At 38.7% G+C, this 21,102-nt stretch overlaps 1 protein-coding gene across 1 annotated transcript in view; it reads right to left on the bottom strand.

Moving 5' to 3' along the window:
• The window catches only part of LOC124641230, a 175,399-nt gene that overhangs the window by 10,521 nt on the left and 143,776 nt on the right, over positions 1-21,102 (bottom strand). The window contains exons 4-15 of the mRNA XM_047179260.1: positions 15,325-15,397; positions 6,928-7,034; positions 5,347-5,538; positions 4,745-4,921; positions 3,461-3,643; positions 3,072-3,251; positions 2,666-2,788; positions 2,251-2,362; positions 1,773-1,942; positions 1,519-1,610; positions 1,330-1,442; positions 131-1,252 (exon numbers count right to left, since the gene is read on the bottom strand). Coding sequence (XP_047035216.1) covers positions 131-1,252; positions 1,330-1,442; positions 1,519-1,610; positions 1,773-1,942; positions 2,251-2,362; positions 2,666-2,788; positions 3,072-3,251; positions 3,461-3,643; positions 4,745-4,921; positions 5,347-5,538; positions 6,928-7,034; positions 15,325-15,397 — 2,644 coding nt within the window. The remainder of the gene's footprint in view (positions 1-130; positions 1,253-1,329; positions 1,443-1,518; positions 1,611-1,772; positions 1,943-2,250; positions 2,363-2,665; positions 2,789-3,071; positions 3,252-3,460; positions 3,644-4,744; positions 4,922-5,346; positions 5,539-6,927; positions 7,035-15,324; positions 15,398-21,102) is intronic.

Here is a 21,102-nt window from a genome sequence, read left to right as displayed (position 1 = left end):
TAGCCTTTCTCGATAAATGGGTTATCTAACACCGAAAGAATTGTTCAATCGGACCAGTAGTTCCTGAGATTAGCGCGTTCAAACAAACAAACAAACTCTTCAGCTTTATAATATTAGTATAGATACTCACGTTTTAGGAACAGTAGCTGTGGTTTGATTTAGTCTGTCAGTCTTCCTACTCGTCCTCTTTTCACGTTTATCCAAAATATTGTCGACTTCTGTTGAATTCGTATTGTTATACTGAAAAGACACTACTGCCTCTTCTTTATTAATATCTTTAACAGACTTGCTATCCGTGTTAACTGTTAGTTTTAAAGGTATTACTAACATCTCGCTACTATCTTCTGAACAATTAGGACTAGGCTCCTTTGACAAAGGAACAACTTTCAGTGAATCAACGCTTATTTCATTATTTAGTTCTAAGTTCTCTGTAGTTGGTTTAAAAGTCCAATTGTTTGTATCGAACTCTTCGTTATTGAATCCACGTTTAATTCTAATTTTAGTAGTCATTTCAGGCGGCAGTTTTGTTACGGGAACAATTTTGCTTTCATCACCTTCCAACTCAAAATTTACTTCACTTTTAACATTTTCTTCTGGTTCTAACATATCGTCTTTTTCATCATCGTCATGATCACCCTCTATATCCATGGTTAGGTCCTTTTTGGTGTCCTCAGAACTTTTATTGAGGAATCTTTTACGTCGCTTATCTACATACCTTTCAAAATACTCATGTTTCAATTTGTTAATATTTTCAGCATTATTATCAGAACTGTGTTCTCCAAACATTCCACCTTTTAGTACTGTTATATGTGAAAGGTCATCGTCTTCTTCATCAGAATTCTCATACTCTGATGTATCTTCATGTACTATGTCATCTTGTTCTGGTTCATACACAGGTTGATAGGAATATAACCTATGACCAACAGGTTCTCCATGAACATTATAAATAGTGTACACAGCAGTTGGGAAGTTTTCATCATTCTTTTCTACACTAGTTGGCGGTTCTATATCTTCTTCAAAGTCAAATTTCTTCATAATTTTGAAGTTTGCATGTCTTAGCGTAGGTTTTGAAGTACCATGATTATATTTATCGTAGAGTTGGTTTAAGTACTGTTGGGACGGATCTGGTTGTCGGTGGAGATTGTTGTAATACTGACGGAGGTACGTCGATCTTCGATGTCGAATTTCTGGGTCTGGAATTGAACGGCGTCTACGACTCCAGCGGATACGAGGATGCTGGTATAGTGTGCATCTGGGAACATTAAGATTGTCAGTAAATATATATTGGTGATGGTATTTGGATGTAAAACTTTAGATTGGGTATCTTACTTGGGTAATTCCCTAGGACTCCAGTGACCACCAACGCAAGTGGCACCTGGTGGACCTTCAGATAGAACATATCCTTTCTCACATTCGTACATTATTTGCTTATTGTTTACCACCTGTAATACAGAAAGATGACCATCGATATGAGAACCCTGAGTCTTTAATTCAATTTTAGGGTATTTTGATACTTACCTTTTTCACATAAGGTCGGTAGTCGTATAAGCCCATGTTACCGACTAGAAGGACTTTGCCGTTTTCTATGTAGCCGGGGAATGGGCAGAACACTGAAACGAAATAAAATTATTAAGTACAGAGTATCCTAAAAAGCTACAGCTTCTTTCTGAGATTTCAAAGATTGCTTGTCTGAGACATGGTTCAATTTTCATACGTATTTACAGGAAAATTATAGCATAGTTTATTTAATTTATTTAAGTTTGATCACATACCTTCCTCACACTTCGGTGTATCTCCACTCCAGACTCCAAAAGAACACACAACGATGGGGTTCCCTCTCAACTCATACCCGTCTTTGCATCGGAATCTAGCTTTCATCCCGTGTTCCGTCTTAGGAGCTATCACCATACCATTGCGAGGAAATTTCGGCATTTTTTTGCATCTGTAAATAATAAGTACATTATGTATATTCTACTATCAGATTAATAAATGCCTCAGTAACACTTGTCTGATGTTTCGTTTATATAATTGACAAGCTAAATTTTTCCGGTTAGACTGAAAGCCGACCCCAACATAGTTGGGAAAAAGGCTCGGAGGATGATGACATACTACAATTTAAAAAGTCATATAGTTGTCGGTTCAGAGCCTGCAGACCAAACTGTCGATCGAAAGTTGGCCCGATAGTTGTCTGAGAGTTTGCAGTGTGCGGGGTCTTCAAATGCTCAATTATAGTTTGGTAATGGAACTAACCTAGCTGGTTGACATCTTGGTATCTGTGTCCAAGTTCCGTTATTACATGTCACAGCTGCATTGCTCGATGGAAACTCGTAGTTCTTCTCACAGTCCACTACTATTATCTCACCTGTAACATGAATAATGAATGTAACATGAATGTAACATAAATCTTACAGACTCTGTAAGATTGACTCTAAAGGAGTAGCAAAAATACAAATTTATCATCAGCCTTTTTCACTGTCCCACTGTAGAACACAGGCCTCTTCTCAGACAAGCCCCAGCTGCCGCTTAATCATTTCTAGATTATCCATTTTTCTATTATTAATTTAATTTAATATTAGCATTTAAATCTGAAGATTATTTGTGTTTTTAGGTGCAAACATTTAGATGATAGATTTTTTGTTTTCAAAATGCCAGTTTACCAACTTACCATGCTGCACCATTGTAGAGCTGCCTACAATCTGGGTGTTGCCTTCATGCGTACTGTTGTCTCCAGTCTTATTCTCCACCAGAACCACCCGACCTTGTGATACATGGGGCACTACGCATGGGGCTGAAATCAAAATAGATAGTTTGTTAGAACAAGACAATAATGAGGAAATTAAAACAGAGAAGCGTATCGATAGTTATTCTAATAGTTTGATAATAAAAAATTTTCGGGTGGTCAAAAGATGACGTCAAGCCGCAAAACTTAAATTCCTCATTCTTCCCCGAATACACAACTTATGTGGTTTTTGACTCATTCCACAAGATGCCGAATGGAAGGTAAGATACTGATGAAAAGCATGCCTCATTTACAGTTGAATCTCTAACTCTAATTAGTAAACTTATCTTACCCAAACACATAGGTAGCGGATGACTCCAAGTGCCGTCACTCTGGCAGATGGCAGACCCGTTACCCTCCATCTTCATGCCATCCTGACACCTGAAGATTATAGAGGCTCCCAGCCCTGTTCCTGAAGAGATGTTCTCCAGCCAACCGTTCCAAAGCTGACCGGGGTGGCCGCAGTTTATTTCTGGAAGTGTTAGAAGTAAGGAGTTTTAACATAGATGACCAGAAGGCTAAAGGTAAGTATATTGAAGTGAAAGCTGTTCTCATGTTCATCAAGCAGAATTCAATGGAAACTGTAGGTAACTACCTACAGTTTGTAGGATATATATAGACATAAGGTTTCTAGTTAACATTCAAAATGATTTCTTGTCACAGGTGTAAAAAAGTTTTTACCTTTGCACATCGGCTGTCCACCAGACCACTTCTTGTCGGCGCCACATCTTCTCGTCGCGTCCCCCACGAGCCGGTATCCATACTTGCATTCGTACGACACGACCGAATTGTACGCGCAAGACGTGTACACTGCCTTGCCGTGGCGAGGCGCCTCGGGCGGCGGGCACTGCACCTGCGTGACCACTAGGTGGCGACACGCGTCGCTTTAACATTACCCGCACAAAACACAGATGGCGCTCATACCAATATAACCAACCATGCAAAATCATGCAAAAATGAAACAATATTCTTTTCTGTTGTACATTTATTTCACTACAGCATTAAAGATAGAAATTTACAATAAACATCGAGTACTACTAACATTGCTATATCATCTAATAGTCAAATAGGCAGTTAACGACAATTTTTTATCATGGCCACAGAAAGAAACAACTTTTAAAGTTGCGGAAAACGATAGCTTCATAGAATTTGAAGGTGACAACGTTTCTATAATAACATTACTTTTGATATACTACGTAATGTAATGGACGCTCAAACTGTCCCGGCATCTCCTTCTAAGCAGCATTAAAAGGAGAAAAAACAATCAGAAAAATCCATTTTTGGGCAAATTTCAGAGGAATTCCCACTTTGCACTAAGTTTTCCCACCCAAAATAAAATTTTAGCTTATATTTTGAATCCACATAAAAATTTTACATAACTGACAAAAAAATCCCAGAGACGGAAATAACCAACGACCAATCCGCTTTCCCTAGCAATCAAATCAGCTCAAAAAAAGTGGGATTTCCATAAATTGCGTCATGACAATGAAATTGCTCCGATGATAGCCATGATAATCATTTGTTGAAGCGTCATGCGATCTATACCGATGTAATGTAGGTAGAATTGAGAACCGGTACCATGCAACATTCCAAAATGAAGGACAACACTGAAATCGGCAACTACATTGTCACGAAGCAAGACCAGTCGCGGAGAATTTTGAAAATATTTAGTTCTTGTATTGATGATGAGTCCAGGAGTTTTCAGAACTTCTACTTTAGGTAAGGTACAATTAGGATAACTATTATTTCGATAGTAACTTTTACTTTAGTTTCCAGTCCATTTTTGTTCAAGATTTTTTATCAAACTGTCTATCTTCAAGTTGGGCTTTTCAAATATTCATTCTCTCTTCTTCATTTTCTCAAAATAATCAAATCTTCAAAATCTTAAAGTACCATTATAATCAATATTCTTTCGCAGACTCATCATCAAGACTCAAAAAAAGGTCCAAAATAACATCTACTTACGGACGCAGGTGGGTAACTCCTTGGGTGCCCACGCTCCATCAGCTTGGCAGTAACGTTCTGCTTTGCCGACCAACTCGAACCCTTGTCCGCACTGGACTACTGCTCGGCACCCGAAGGTGTGGCAGTCAGCTGTCACCCAGCCGTGGGGGACGTCACCGGGCTCGCCACAGGAACGGGCTGGTGGCAGATATGATGAGATTATGTAAATAGATATACAATTTACTGTAGATGCTGTTAAATAGAACTGTCCTGAAGGAATGTCCTGGAGCCGCAGAGATTAATTATTTGGCAATATGACTTTGTTTTCTCGGAGTGCGGACGAAGTCACAAGCTTTAGTTTCTAATACTCTTCCTATAAGTTGTTTTTGGTAGGTTAAGTTGATCGTTCATAAAATGGTTTGTAAACGATTCTTCATTTAACTGAAAATTCTTTTATCAAGAAAAATTTGTAAAATCTCACCAAGCAGTGAAGCTTAGGCCTGATATGTCAATCAATAGAAAAACATCTGGGTTCTAGATTTTTTAACACGCATAGAAGTTTACTTCCAAATCCTGACAGCAAAAACTCAACTACAAAATACAAACTACAAAACTCAACTCACGTTCACAGCTTATATCGGGTCCATACCACGATGCCTGCCCGTCTATCGCCAAACACTTAGCTCTTGGGAAGCCGTTGGTGACATATCCAGTGTGACAGTTGTACTGTACCGTGGCGTCAAGGTCGAAAGTGGCCTGTTCAGGTAGGGCGGAGTGACGAGCGTGCTCGATGGTGGGCGGCTGCAGGCAGTAGACTGTGAAACCAGGTGGGGGGTTGCTCGTTAGTAAGTAAAGGATAAAGTTATGTGGTCCTACTACAAAAAAGTTGAATACCTAGATGTTCGAACATTTGCTCAAACACGTAACGAACGACTTTTTAGTTTTTGTAGTAAGACCAATATTGTCGACAAAGTTTCCGATGTCCCGTATCAAAACTATCATTCAGCTAGCTTTAATGACCAGTTTAAATTAAATATATAATATATTAAAACAAAATTGGTAAAGCCTACAGTGTTTTAAAAAAAAAGTTCTTTCCAAAAAGGTTCGCAATTTGGATGAGAATGTGTCATTATTATCACGAACAACCTAATCATATTCTTATGGCTATTCCACAATATGCCCTTTCTTTCTACATACTTAAGCTTTGGTTTCCTAGGAAAGCGGTGCAGTCATATATCGGCCGTAATACAGCGGTGAATGACGTCACTAGAACGTTGTCTATGTAAACGAAATGGGGCGGTTTCCTAGAGAGCGGTAACTGACGCCGTAACTTCAAACAGCGGTGCCGCCATTGGCATGACGGCCATCTTGACGGTGTCGGATGGTTTGGTGAACATTTTTTTGAAAGCGGTGAAGCTTTTTTAATACGTATTTGTTTTTTTTTTCGAACAACGTAAAAAATGAGTTCCAACTCTTGGAGTAGCGAGGACGACGAAATTTTAATAGATTTCGTTCGTAACCACGAAGCACTATATAATATAAAAAGTAAAGATGTTTGAACGTGTTTGAGAAATATTAAATACTAGCTTTTGCCCGCAACTTCGTTCGCGTGGAATAGTGACTACCAGCAGATTTTTGATTTGACCAATAGATGGCGCTATATGTCCGGAATAATTTTATTTTTATTTTTTTTTGTAATAAAAACTATCCTATGTCCTTTCTCAAGTTTCAAACTATGTCTGTACCAAATTTCACACAAATCGGTTCAGTAGTTTAGGCGTGAAGAAAAGACAGACAGACAGACAGACAGACAGAAAGACAGACAGACAGACAGACAGACAGACAGAGTTACTTTCGCATTTATAATATTAGTTTGGATAACAGGTTAGTAAGTAGGTATATACAACTAACAAAAAGTTTATGACGGTGTGTTAAAACGGCCGTGGAACTTTCCACATGTCATCACCGTAAAGACGACCGTCAATTTACGTCCGTTATATTACGGCCGCTATATGACGGCACCGCTTTCCTAGGAAACTCAAGCTTTATAGAATCACAGAACAGAAAACTACATTCTGTGTCTTTTGAACTAGGGCACATTCGTAACCATTTTTTTTTTGGATGTTTCACGAAAGGTCCTTCACGACCCCATAACCAATTTCACATGTAACAGCTACAAATACACCATGTTTATAAATACATACTATTCTCCTTGCAGGCTGGTGGCTGTCCAGCCCACTTGCCGTCCGCTTGACAGCTGCGACTCTGAAGACCCACCACGTGGTACCCGTGAGGGCACGAGTATACCGCCCTGAGGATACCAAAGAGAATTCAAATGAAGCAGATTGAAAAAAATTAAAAAGTCAGAAACCCAAAAAGGCTTTTTGTGTTTCTGACTTTTTTTTTTTTTAAGTGAAGTACCTACGTTAGCACATTAGCCTTTGTACCAATCTATTGTGTACTGATATCATAAAGCTGAAGAGTTTATTTGTATGGTTGAGCGGTCTCATTTCAGGAACCACGGGACTAATTTGAAAAATACAAGCTTTAGTTTTAGATATATATGTCACCGTAAGATTACAAACATCGTTAGATTACAATCTATCTCGAGAGATTGTAAACTGTCGAATTATTGTAAACCGTAACACCTGATTGCAATTTAACGCATTATTTTTCGCTATATTATAATCTATCGATGAGAAATTGTCAAATTGTCAACTGTCCGAAAGCTCTCCCTGATTGGTCAGTCTTTTTGTAAGATCGAGAGCGATGTAGAGCGGTCAAATTGTCAACTGGCGTAGAACGGAATGCATCTTGCGCGCTGATTGGTAGAACGTCAAAAAAGACAATGTTCTTTGCAACTCCCGGTGTCACAGCTCTTTGACGTGCAAAAATAAGTGACGGTAAACCGTCACGTTTTTTATAAAATCAAAAATTGTACTTAATTTTTAAGACTCAAATTACACACAATTAAAAATTGTATTAAAAATTGAAGTTAGTGACGAAAACGAATCGCTGCAAAACCGACTCCACGTAGTCTTGTCTGCCCTACCCCTAGAGTGCAATTCAAAACCGCGTAGGCGCGGAGGGGCGAGGCGGCCTGCGAGCTGAGGCGCAGGTAGTTTCAGCGCTCGCCGCCGCGGCTGAGGCTGGCCGGCTCTGCCGGCCAGCAAGCCGAAGCTGCGGTGGTGAGCGTGAAAACCATCTGCGACGATAAGCTCGCATGGGACCGCCGGAGCCCCGCAGCGCCGGAGCCGTGACAGAAGTTATGCTTGCTGCATGTTGCATGCTTACTTCCATGCTGGGTCAATTAATATGGGATGTGTTATATTTTAAACAAAAAACTCAGTAGGTACGAGTTAAAAAATTAGAAGGTAAATAAATATTTTTATGATGTCATTTAATAGTATTTAAGAAGTTTACTGTTAGAATGCATGCTACAAATTTAGATGCAAAAAAATAACCATCATGCTGAGTTGTATTTAGAGTGGAAGATAACTCGTGGCTAAGATAGTATTATTTAGATGCTCGACGCTTTATTAATTGTGGCTGACTTAGTAATTTAGAAGGCAACATACATTTTTGGGGGCGAATAATGATATTAAAAAGAAGCCTGTTTAATTAGCACCCCTTTTATTTTATTTTTAAATATTAGTTTGTATTTGAAGACAAAATACCTAACTGTATTTTTATAAGAGTTATTTTTATATAAATTTAATACTTGAAGAATTTTTGAAGAGCATTTATTTTATTTAACTGACACCTCTATTTCATTCCTAACTCTACGGGAACTCCATGGGAACAGAACGGCTGGTCGTGATTGGTCGATCTTACAAAAAGACTGACCAATCAGAGAGAGCTTTCGGACAGTTGACAATTTGACAATTTCTCATCGATAGATTATAATATAGCGAAAAATAATGCGTTAAATTGCAATCAGATGTTACGGTTCACAATAATTCGACAGTTTACAATCTCTCGAGATAGATTGTAATCTAACGATGTTTGTAATCTTACGGTAACATATATATGTCGGCGCGGCCCACAGGCGCTGCCCAATATTGCTGGCTGGTTCCTTGTTTGTGGTCGTCATGGTGACGTGAGGTGCCAACGTCAATTGAAATAATCTTAAATGGAATCTCGAAGAGAAACCAAGTTCAGGCTATGTGATCTTGGAAATGTATCCGATTTATTGTAACCAATGTGATTATTGAAGTACTGAACGATAATAGACGATGTGAACGACTACTGTGGTATTATTTCATATCCTGACAAGATGCAAGTGTATCAAAAGATTCTAACCACTTCTGGTGCTCCGACATCAGAAGTGGGATGGATGACCTTGCCCACTGATTGCTGCCTTGTTCGCATATTGGCTTTCTGATGTTGGTGCAGCGCTAAAAGACGAATACTCGTACTGCAGATGCAGTCGCTAATGAGAACACGTTATAAGATATCGATATGGTTACGGCTTTGATTATATATATGTCTAGATGGAGTGTCACCATACAATCCCAACAAAGAAGCAGAGACAAAATTGTTATGCATGTGTGCGTGTAGGTGTCATTTTACCCCGCGAGTTGACGTAAATAATGATACCAGCTTCTACGATTCTCCCATAAATAATGAAAAAAAAAATAGACGAATTAAACAAGTTTGTATACGTAGTGTTATTCGGTTTAACTATAACTTTATAGAAAATTGAACCTTGCTTGGCACTGCTCCTTTTGTAAGTCTTCGGCGCTCCATTTTGTCGACAGTACTCATGTCCTTGCTGCGGAAGTGATCGGAACACACTACGGTATTTTTGTTGGTGTCCACATAGCATCACCGCGGTTTTTTTAATGCGGTCTATCCACTGACTCCTAACAAGAGGATTACTTGGAATACTAAAAAAAAATGATGTTACGTTGATGACCATCATTTAGTAATCAAATAATAGTAGATAATATTTTGGAGAATCAGAAAATGTCTATCCGAGCAATAAAATGGAAATTATACCTATTATTTTTTTGCGCAATGCTTAAAAAAATATCCTTTATACATAACATAAACACGTGAAGTTGGGAAAATGAAAAACATAAACTGGCAACACTGATACAATATGGCGTGATTTAGTAAACATAATTACAAAAAACAATTATTTATTTTCTGGGTCAGTTACCGATGATAGGAGATGTTATTTGCACTTTTTAGCCTTCCTTTATAATTCCGGCAGACTTTAATTGCACATGTCGTCATTTTATCTCTGTTATTTGTATTTTAGTTAGCGCGCGTAATACGTTTTGACAGTTAAGCGGCACGATCTGTTCTGATTGACAGGAAAGCTCCTGTCGATGAGCAGTTCATCGACATTTTTTTCCACGCTTGCGCGCACTCGACGCTACATTTAGACATATATATAATCAAAGTGTTGGGGAAACGAAATAGTGGATATTTTCATAGTCTCAACGGAAAATAACAGGACTTGGTTACCATGGTTACTAAAACAAGATTGGTTGCTATGGTGACAATATCAGAGTTGTTATCAAAATGTTGTGATAAAATTAACCGATTTATGATATCTTTTGCATGTGATGATCCCGTGGGCCTCTCCTGCTTCCTGTGGAAGAAGTCTCTGCTCGCTCTTTGCTGCGGGGTCCGTGAGCGCAACGCATGACTTCTACCGCGCGCTGTCTTCCAGCGTGATCAAACACGATACGCGATGTTTGTTACGTACAGAGATACTAAGAGCAACATGAATGATGAACCTGGTGAGATCAATCCAATTTTGTTTTGCGTCTTTTATAAAGTCGTACATCCGTAACGTTGATAATTGTCGACTATCTCCTTGGTTTAGTAGTGATATCTAAGGACTCGGGTTTGATCCTCGGGCTGCGTCATATTGCTTGATGGACCTAGCACCTCATTCATTGCTTTCAATGACTTCCAATTCGTACACACTAGTTTTGCCGTAGGCAGAATATTGTATGAAGCGTTTCACCGTTCAGGTGATACTATTTTACCCTGTACGATAACGAAACTATTATAGCAAGACTATAGTTAGCCTCGTAGGTCTAGCTGTCATAAGCGCGGCTGCTCAGCACGAGGTCTCGGGTTCGATTCCCGAGTCGGGCCGAAATTGCTTTGTTGCCTTAGAAACTTTCACAAAGCATTCCGGAGCCTGGAAATTGCTAATTGATGCACCCGTGCATCGGAGGGCACGTAAAGTAAAGGCAAGTAAAGGTCCTTTAGTATGTTAGGTCCTGCTTGTGATCTCTCTCCGGTCGTGTCGCATTGCCGTCCCGTCGGACTACGACAGTGAAAGAATAATGAGTGCACCTGTGTCAGCGCGAATGCTTGTTCACTACAGTATGTCCTGCGCAGTTGGCTAATCTCCTTACATGAGAACAGCCGTCGTAGCTGGTAATCGGCTAAGAGGACATCTTAGCTAGTAAATAGGAATAATATCAATCACATGTTAGCTTTTTAGGTGTCTGTTTCTTACCTTATTGCGTAGCCATAGCAATTAATTTCCTACCTTGGAAAATAGCTTCAAAATAGCACGCTGTTGTTATTTATCGCTTACTGCTTATCTGACTTACTTTGACTTAGAGTCCTATGTCCCCTAGATAGGGCAGAGGGCATCCACAGTGCTCCGCCATCGCGTTCGGTCTTGAGCTTTGCGCTTTATTTCGCTCCACGTTCTGCCTATAGTCGCCGCCTCTGCAATGATCGACCGCCGCCAGGATTGTTTAGGGCGGCCACGTTTCCGCTTCCCTTGGGGATTCCAGTCTAGGGCTTGCCTCGGGATGTGATCGGGGTCCCTTCGGAGCGTGTGGCCGATCCAGTTCCACTTGCGTCGTTTGATCTGCTGGTCGATCGGTGTCTCTCCGCAGCGTTCCCACAGTTCTATGTTGGAGATTTCCTCGGGGCAGTATATACCGAGAATACGACGAAGGCAGCGATTGACGAAGACCTGGAGCTTACGCTTAAGCTTTTGCTTATCTACTTGCTCTATTTACTTACATTGAGTTGCTCAGCTTTACATTGTGCGTCAGACTTTACGTTTGCTGGTAGACTGTACCTAATCTACTCGAATAACCATTTAGTAATTTCATCGTGTTCAGATGTACCTACGATGGATAGGGGTTGATTCGGAATAAACCCATGTAAAGCCTGTGTGATGGCATAAGGGTCGCCGGGAACAGACCTGAGTAAAATCTGTGGTACAGTTGGTGTCATGTCACTGTGGTTGTGATCGTGTGCCCTACAAGGCCGGAATAGGCTGTTGGCACTGTCAAGGGACACACCGACGGTGAAAATCCTGAGTAGAAGGTTTGATGTGAATTAAACGACAGCCGTAGTTGTGACGGTTCCTGTAATTAACGTGTTGAAAGTCTGACTACCAAAAAGAGCAGAAGCCACAAAGTCTGATAACTAGTCTTGCCGAAGTGTGACTGGTTGCCTAGGTAATTGTGTTGAGAAATCGCTCCCTATAAGGCACGTATGCCCAGCTACATTCGGTTAGGATGAAAGTCAATCCAAACTTATTGAGAGAAGGCTAGGACTGGGCTGGATGTAGTTAGTTAACTTAAGCTCTCATCTCTAACAATAACGGATGGTAAGTCTGAAGTCTAATGTTTGGTTACCGATGCGCATGTTTGTCTTATCACTACAGATGTTGATGGCCGAGGCTGAAGGAGAGAAGGTGATCAACTACGTACGCTAACGCCGTGTGAGCTGATGCTGACACGCGCTGTTGCAAGCCAGGATACCGTGCGATTCTGCGGTGGTAAAGGCGAACCAACAGTGAACTGTCAATTCGACGCTTTACGAGTTTTCTCTATGCTAGTTAATCAGGTGATCTGTTTTGTTGTTAATGTATTATGAACGTCGCGTTAAAACATGAAGCAGTAGTGTATTTAAAAACATTGCATTTGACGTATATCGATTAAATTAGCAGACTATTGAGATTCAGTTGTACGTTTGCTAAACGTTTAAACGAAGTTTTTAGTTTCGACGTGCTATTTGAACTTGATTATTTATCAGATACAGTTGAAGATAATGATACCGATAGTGAGCATTTAGTTTTAGCAGTTGAATTGTTGATAGTTACTGTATCGAATTCGCTAAGCTGTAACGAGTGAAGTCTATCCCTGATGAATTGTCTGATGAACATCAGATAGAAAGTATGTTGTAATTAGACCACTATTGGTTGTTTGATAAAATCAGATCTAAACTTGCTTTGATCAATGAACTAAGTTATTGAGTAAAAAAAAAGAAGAATTAATGGAAGTAGTCTAGTCCTACTACACTTGGTATCATTCTACGTTGTAGCCGTAGCTCATGCAGTAACAGTCTGTAAAGAGTCTGTAAAGAGTCTTGGCTCTCCCACATTACTTAGATTCGTTGGGAATGTGTAAAAATGGTTACTGGTTAAGTGACCAAAATCGTGTCGCTGGTTAAGTGGCTACGATAATAAAAAAAGAGATTAAAAAAAAAGTATCCCCTGGTTAAGGGAAGCCCCTGGTTAAGGGAAGCCTCCAGTTAGGAGAAGTCTCTGGTTAAGAGAAACCCCTGGTTAAGGGAAGCCCCTGGTTAAGGGAAGCCTCCAGTTAGGAGAAGTCTCTGGTTAAGAGAAACCCCTGGTTAAGGGAAGCCCCTGGTTAAGGGAAGCCTCTGGTTAAGAGATGCCCCTGGTTAAGGGAAGCCTCTGGTTAAGAGAAGCCTCTGGTTAAGAGATGCCCCTGATTAAGGGAAGCCTCTGGTTAAGAGAAGCCTCTGTTTAGAGAAGCCCCTGGTTTAAGGGAAGCCCCTGTTTCAGGGAAGCCTCTGGTAAAGAGAAGTCCCTAGTGAAGGGAACCCTGGTTAAGGGAACCTGGTTGAGGGAACCCCCTATTTATGAAATGTCCCTGGTTAAGGGAGCATCCTAGTCTAACAAATGTTTTAACAAAGTTTCACAATAGCTGTAGAACTTGATGATGTGGTCAGGTGTGGCCGAACGAAAAGATGTTCCTTGGTATTATTTCTGTTACAGTGCACTTACACGAGGACGTGTAAAGCGCAGGATGGCCGTGTCGGCGCGGCCCACAGGCGCTGCCCAATATTGCTGGCTGGTTCCTTGTTTGTGGTCGTCATGGTGACGTGAGGTGCCAACGTCAATTGAAATAATCTTAAATGGAATCTTGAAGAGAAACCAAGTTCAGGCTATGTGATCTTGGAAATGTATCCGATTTATTGTAACCAATGTGATTATTGAAGTACTGAACGATAATAGACGATGTGAACGACTACTGTGGTATTATTTCATATCCTGACAAGATGCAAGTGTATCAAAAGATTCTAACCACTTCTGGTGCTCCGACATATATATATATTTTTTTTTTTATCGTGCTTGTTAGTGATCCTAAGTTGTCTGTTACTTTTTCAGGTTCTATCCGTGAGAATCTATAATTGGCTTACTATATCATATAGAATTGTTATCCCTTTGTTACAACTGTTGATTCTCCTTCTAGTAAATAAATAAATAAATAAATAAATATACCAGTAGGTAAGCTGCACCCGTTCGCGGTGTAGTTCTCTTGGAACGCTGTCCTGTTATATTCCGAGAATATCCTCTATAAGAAATCCAAATATAACGGATCTGATTTGAAGTATCGATCAATTCGAATAAGTGAGATGGACAGGGTAATTTCCAAACTTTTTGATTCAGGAATGTCGCTGAGAATTTCTACGGGCAAAATTTCCAGTCTTTTCGTTTGAAAATAAATTGAGAATATAATTTTTTGGCTGTATGTATAATAGGTAATTAAATAAGCTAAAGCAAATTTGAAAGAATTGATGTTTTTGTATAGACTTAAGCTCATCAAGCTACTACCAATCTGTCAAACTTTAATAGATAGTCAACTTTATCTCTACATTGTAAGGTTCCATATTGCTTGGGATTTTACAGTTACGTTTCCTAGACCAAGTTCCCGTGTCCAATAACTACCGTGGACCAGGAAAAATGAATTACCGAACTGAATCTACACCAAGTTTTACAAGAACTCAACTAAGAATACCTACTCGCACACTGCAAACTTTTAGTCGGCCGATAGTATGTTTGGGCTCATAAATCAGTATAAAGATGAATGATAAAGATAAATCACCGTTTTTATCCTTTTGTGTGATTCAGTAATGAATCATATTGTCTGCAAATAACTTACGATTGCAATATGATTGTAGAGCAAACTACCCTAGAGACCAAATACCAATGGCAAACCAATGAATTGTCATTGGAATACGATTGGTCTTATCTTATATTAGTAGCAGAATGCCCGCTAAAACTGCTATTGAGATTACATTGCTATCCAATTGTCACATTATTACATTAGCAGAATCAGGACCCAGGGCCTTTTTAGACGGTATCAAGATTCTCTCCAAAAAAAGTAATTAAATATTGTCAACTATTGGGTCAACTATCGGCCGACTGTTTAGTCTGTAGTTTGCAGATACTCTAAAAGAAACTGTACAAAGTTCAGAAGTTCAATGAATCAAAAACAAGTTTTGAAAGGACTTCAAGAACTTGAGTTTATGTACCGTGAAATAGTTGGACAGTTAATAAGAAAGTTAGTGCTTACTTATCGCCGAAGAGTCTTCCAGTGAGAGTCACCTTTCCTATTTCAGGCTGAGTCAGTTCAGGACACTCGCGATCTGAAACAAAGAGATGAAGAAGATAAGTCATATTGTCACATTAGGTAGATATCAGTCAGAGATGTCAGCATCCCCAGCGGGGCCCGGTAGGGCCAAGGTCTGCCGGGGCTGCGGGTTATTCGAAAGAGATACCGCGGCCCTAGCACATAAAAGGCCCATGACGGAACACGACGGTTTTTAGTCAGTAAGAGTCTGACACTCCCTCACCGCTGCTAACCCACAGCGGGAGGGGTCATTTGATGATTTTTGACGTAGTTAAAAAAAAAGGTAGGTATCAGTCAGCAAAGTCATAAAATTTGTGTTAGCCTTTTTTATAGGTTTAAAGAATCTTTATTCTCAATAAAAACATACATGTCACTTACTTGAGAACATAACAACATAGGTAGGTAAGGTTAGGTTCGACAACATCTGGACAAAACACGACAATAAACAAGTCCCATTCAACACATTCATTTTTCGGGTATTTGATTTATATTTAGTAAATATCTGTAAAGTTGAGATTTGAATGCGTTGAATGAGTGCAGGTTTCTTATGCGTGAAGGTATTTTATTGTAAAGCTGTGCTCCTTCAAATGTGAGCATTTTTTTGCCATAGTTTGTTCTTATTTTTGGTAAAACTAATAGACTTGCTCGCCGGGTACTTCGTTGAGTGACTTGTTTGTGTTGTGTAAGAGTAATATTTGAGTGTATGGTTTTGTTAAGAACTTTTCTGATGAAAATGCATATGTTGTAAGTGTATAATTGTTTTATATTCATTAATTTTGTGTCTTTGTATATCTTTGTCGTTTCTGTTAGGTATGGATAGTTGAAAATCATTTTTATTAGTTTATTTTGTGTGATTTGTAGTTGTGACAGTTTTGTTTTTGGTGCACTGCCCCATATTTCAATCAAGTATAACAAATGTGGCTTCACTAGTGAATTATATATAGTGTATCGTAATCTTTGTGGAATACATCTGACTATACTGTGCAGTGCTCCGACTAATGACGAAAGCTTATTTTTGACGTAATCAATGTGAACAGTCCAGGAGAGGGAGCTGTCTATTCTAAGCCCAAGATATTTTTCGCAGGATTTTAGCTGTAACGGCTCATTATTTATTGTAAGTGGATTAAATGGGGGAATATGTTTATTTTTTGCCTTATATATTACATAGCATGTTTTTAAAGTGTTTATAGTTAAAAGGTTGAACTGAAACCAGGTAAATAGGGAATTTAAATCTTCTTGGGCTTGTGAGATAATGTCATGAATCGAAGGCCCAAAGTAAAATAGACATGTGTCATCGGCATATAAGGTAAGATGACCGTGTAGTTTTATATCATTTATATTATTTATATATATAAGGAAGAGTAAGGGACCCAAAATGGATCCCTGTGGAATACCAAAAGTTACAGGTCTTGCGTCACTCTGGTAATTACCCAATTTCACCACCTGCGAACGGTCTGTTAAATATGATTTGAACATTTTTAGGGCTTTGTCAGTTATATTGATAGATTCTAATTTCATTAAAAGTAGTTTGTGGGAAACTGTATCAAACGCCTTTTTTAGGTCTATAAATATGCCTAAACATATATTTTTACAGTCTATATTATTTTTTATTTTGTTAACGAGATCAATTGTTGCTGTTGTGGTATTACTTTGAGATCTAAAACCGTATTGGCGATCAGTTAAAAAATTTATGGTTTTTAAATACGTTTCTAGACGGGTATGGATAATTTTTTCTAATATTTTTGACAGAACTGGTAAAACTGAAATTGGGCGATAGTTACCGGGATCAGTGACATTGCCTGATTTGAAGATAGGAGTTACTTTTGCTCGTTTTAATGTTTCAGGAAAATTCCCTTCGGCCATAAGATTATTGAAACACTCGCTTAAATTATTTGCTATTAAATTTTGTATGCATTTTATTGTTTTTGTATTTATACCGTCTATGCCTGTACTACAGTTTGCATCAAGGTTTGTGATTATGTTGAGTATCTCTTTAGTAGAACATGGATTAAAACTGGACAGACCTTCGGCGTTATTCAGAGGAGAAGTGGGTAAAGCGCGTTCACATTCGTTATGAAACTTTGAAGGTATTTCATTCGCCAGTGAGGGTCCTATCGTGGAAAAGTAATTATTAAATATTTGACAAATTTCACTGGGTTCTGAAATAATTTTTGAGTTAAAAACAAGTTTTGAAGGAACACAGCTATGATGTGGTTTATTATTTGTTAGGGATTTAATTAGTTGCCACATTTTTTTAGGTTTTTTGATACATTGGGTAAATGCTTTGTAGTAGAAGGTATTTTTTGTTGTTTTTATTAGTTTAGCTACATGGTCCCTTTTTTTATAAAATTCTTCTTTCACTATGTTGTTATCAGGTTGACTTTTAAGTTCCACCCCCATCATATTCCTTTGATTGATTTGTGCTATAACTTCCTTATTAATCCAGTCTTTTTGTGGAAGATTTAGTATTTTTGACTTCATAACTCGGCTTTTTTCTGTACATAACTGTATTGCATTTTCCAAGGCAAGATAATCGTTATCAGGGTTGTTAGATAATAACATTTCTTCCATTAGATTATACAAGTTTCTGTAGTTTATAGCTTCGTATTGCGTTCGCATTTTACGAGGTGGTTTCACTTTTTTGAGCTCTAAGTACATCTGATAGTGATCGGACATAGAAGATTGAAATATAGCCATGTGAAAATTGTCGTTCTTCAAGTTAGTGCTAATATGGTCAATAATACTCCTTCTTGTTTTTGAATCCCTCGTACAGTATTTCTCAGTTATTTTGTTTAGTAATGTATACCCAGCCTCTTTAGTTGTTGCCTTGTATTGTCTCGTTTCTTTGTTGGTTTTAGCTAAAAGGTCAATATTAAAATCACCAAAAACGATAGCTCTTTTCCGCTGTTGTAGTTGAGACTCATATTCTTCGAGAAACTCCTTGTAGTTGGTGTTGCCAGGGTTGTATATTACTCCAATTTCAAAGTTATGTCTTTCCAAATCTATCCATAAGTAGTTATTTCCGCCTAGGTACTTAGATTCTGACAAGCTATGCTTTAGATCGTTGTGGATAAATGCCGAAACCCCTCCTCCTTTCGAGTCTGTTCTATAGTTATAATAATGGGTATAGTTATCAATTTGCAGTGCTTGAGCTTGGGCTTCCGATCCTATCCAGGTTTCTGTTATTAGAATAGCGTGAGTGGTTTTAGGCAGTGCTTTAAGAATGCATTTAAGTTCATCCAGCTTACCACTTTTTCGTATACTTCTAGCATTTAGGTATAAAAATCGCAGTCTTGATTGGTGAGTGTTGATACTGCTATAGTCATCAAGTACTTGGTAGGTGTTACTATTCATATCGGTTGTATTGTTGCTTATTATTTGGAGTTTTTTGTAGGGTTTTTTACAATTGTTGGTGTCCCATGAATGTATTTTATAGTAATGTCGGACTCACCGTCATTTTGGCGGCGTGTAAGCTCCTCCTTTAAACTTCTCAAATACAGCTGTTGTGCGGGAGTTTGGTCTGAGTATATATTTATGTTTTGTGGGAGCTTATCTCTATTTTTCAGGATGTTTTTAGCAGAGTCTGCAGTGTTGAAACACACCTTTATGCTGCGATGCTTTCCTGTTGTGTACTTTCCAACTCTAAAAACCTTTATGGGTTTTGGAGGGTCTTGGCACAGCTTGGTTATGATATCCCATACCTCCTGCTCGTCATTAGCTAGTCTGGTTTGCCTGTCGGAGGCAGTTTGTTCTGATACTCCAGCTATGATGATGTTCTTTTCTCTAGCTTTCCGATCCGTGACCTCCTTAATTATTTGCTCATTGGAATGAAGTTTGTTATCAATTTTAGACGATTCCGGTTGCAAAGATGATTGCTGAAGTGCGCTTAAATCCAATTCAAGTGATAATATTTTTTTGCTATCTTCCCGGACTTGTTTTTCTAGCTGTGTCACAGTTGAATGTAGTTCTTGTTGTCCTTTTACGATATTAGATGTAGAAGATTTAATCTCATTGATCTGGGTAGTATTTTCGCAAATCAGCTGCATTGTTTGCTCGTTACATAATTTTAGTTCATAAATTTGGGTATTGACATCCTTTAAACTTTCCTGCATTTTATTCATGATAAGTTCATTGGATACAATATACTTTTCTAGCAGGTCACTTATACGGCCTAGTTCTGAGTTAATGTGTTTTATCTCGTTAGCGCATGCACATTCATCGTCTAACAGCGGTTGTTTACGTTTTGGATTACGCATGGTAATATGGGAATCCGCCGCTGTCGCGCTTAACTTCGATAGATCGGGAGAACTGTGACTTTGTATAGTGCTTATGGAACAGCTAGGAGCCATATCGACAGGTGTGCGCGATGGTGGTGACCTTTGTACACTCATTGTATTGTTGATATAATACGTATTCAATCGCAATTAACTTTAACGATTAAATAAAAGGCACACACTATTTGTGAGTAACTAAGGAGGTGTTCTGTTATTATTCGTAACTTACTGTTGTACAGAAACGCAGGGTCACTGTGCGAGAGAGTTAAAAAATATTCACTGCCCTTTTTTCGCGGGGGTGAAGTATGTTACGCTCGAAACGGGGAGTCTCTGTGCGAGCGAGACAAAACATGGAAGTCTTTGTTGCGCAGAGGTGAGGCCCGGTGGGTGCGGGGTGCGCAGGCGCCGCAGCAGGCACTCTTTTGTTTGAGCGCTACAGTTCACAGTGGCGTAACAACGTAATGACTGGTCACAAGTTTGGAGAGTTTCGACTTTAATGCAATTACACTACGTGTTGATTTTGAAGGGCACTGATTTCGCTATTTTTTCGCATAAGCTATAACGCGTCTGTTCCGAATGAAGTCGAGACTCGTACTCGTACTCGTAAAGTTATAACGTTGTATAAGTAGTCATATAAGTTTGTACGTGATTTTTACTGGTAACAAAATATTATGATATTAATTTACCTAATTCGCCATAATCATTCATCATCCTACCCGTATTTCAATTTTATTTAGGGTCAGCGAAACACTTATTCTTTCATGCTGCTCTTTTTTCATAAAGAACTAAATAAATAAAATGTATAGTTTTTCAATCTCAAAACTTATTATGGTCCTTATTTAAATTACCTTTGATCAAATCGCTTTAAAAAGCAAGTTCTTAGACAAAGCTATTCGTATTTTTTATTCTGAGTAACAAGCGAGTTCTGTTTCACTGTAACGAGTTTCAGGAATACTTCATTTCAGCATTCCTTCAGTAAATTGGATAAGACGAATCGCTGAAAGTACCTTCCTTCTCTGAAGCAGTATTCATTTCAAAGGGAACTTTCTTGTTTGCTGTCTAAGATGCATCAAGTTACAGAGCTAAATTAAAATACGAGTATTTTGTTTTGCAAGGGAACTAGACAAGCACTTACATAATAGCCAAAATGGTATAAACAGAGTGTGTCGTACCTAATCACATTAAATTAAATATACTGGTTAATATATTATGTCGATTAGCACAAAGAAAAAAAAAATGCGTAAAAATAAAAAAATTAAGAGTATGCAAGATTCGGTAATTACAAACAACGGAAATTCTCCCTTGAAAACTGACAGCTTTCAATTGGTCAAAACATTCGATACTCCTAACTTTATCTCTGCTTCACACATGATGTTGTAAATGACTCCTGTGGCTAAACCACTGAATGGATTGAGTTATTTTTTTCAATTCGCCATAGAATAACATA

Source organism: Helicoverpa zea, chromosome 22, assembly GCF_022581195.2.
Source record: "Helicoverpa zea isolate HzStark_Cry1AcR chromosome 22, ilHelZeax1.1, whole genome shotgun sequence".
Lineage (NCBI taxonomy): Eukaryota > Metazoa > Arthropoda > Insecta > Lepidoptera > Noctuidae > Helicoverpa > Helicoverpa zea.
Note: the sequence above shows the minus strand (reverse complement) of the source record. Positions and strands in the feature narration are given on the sequence as shown.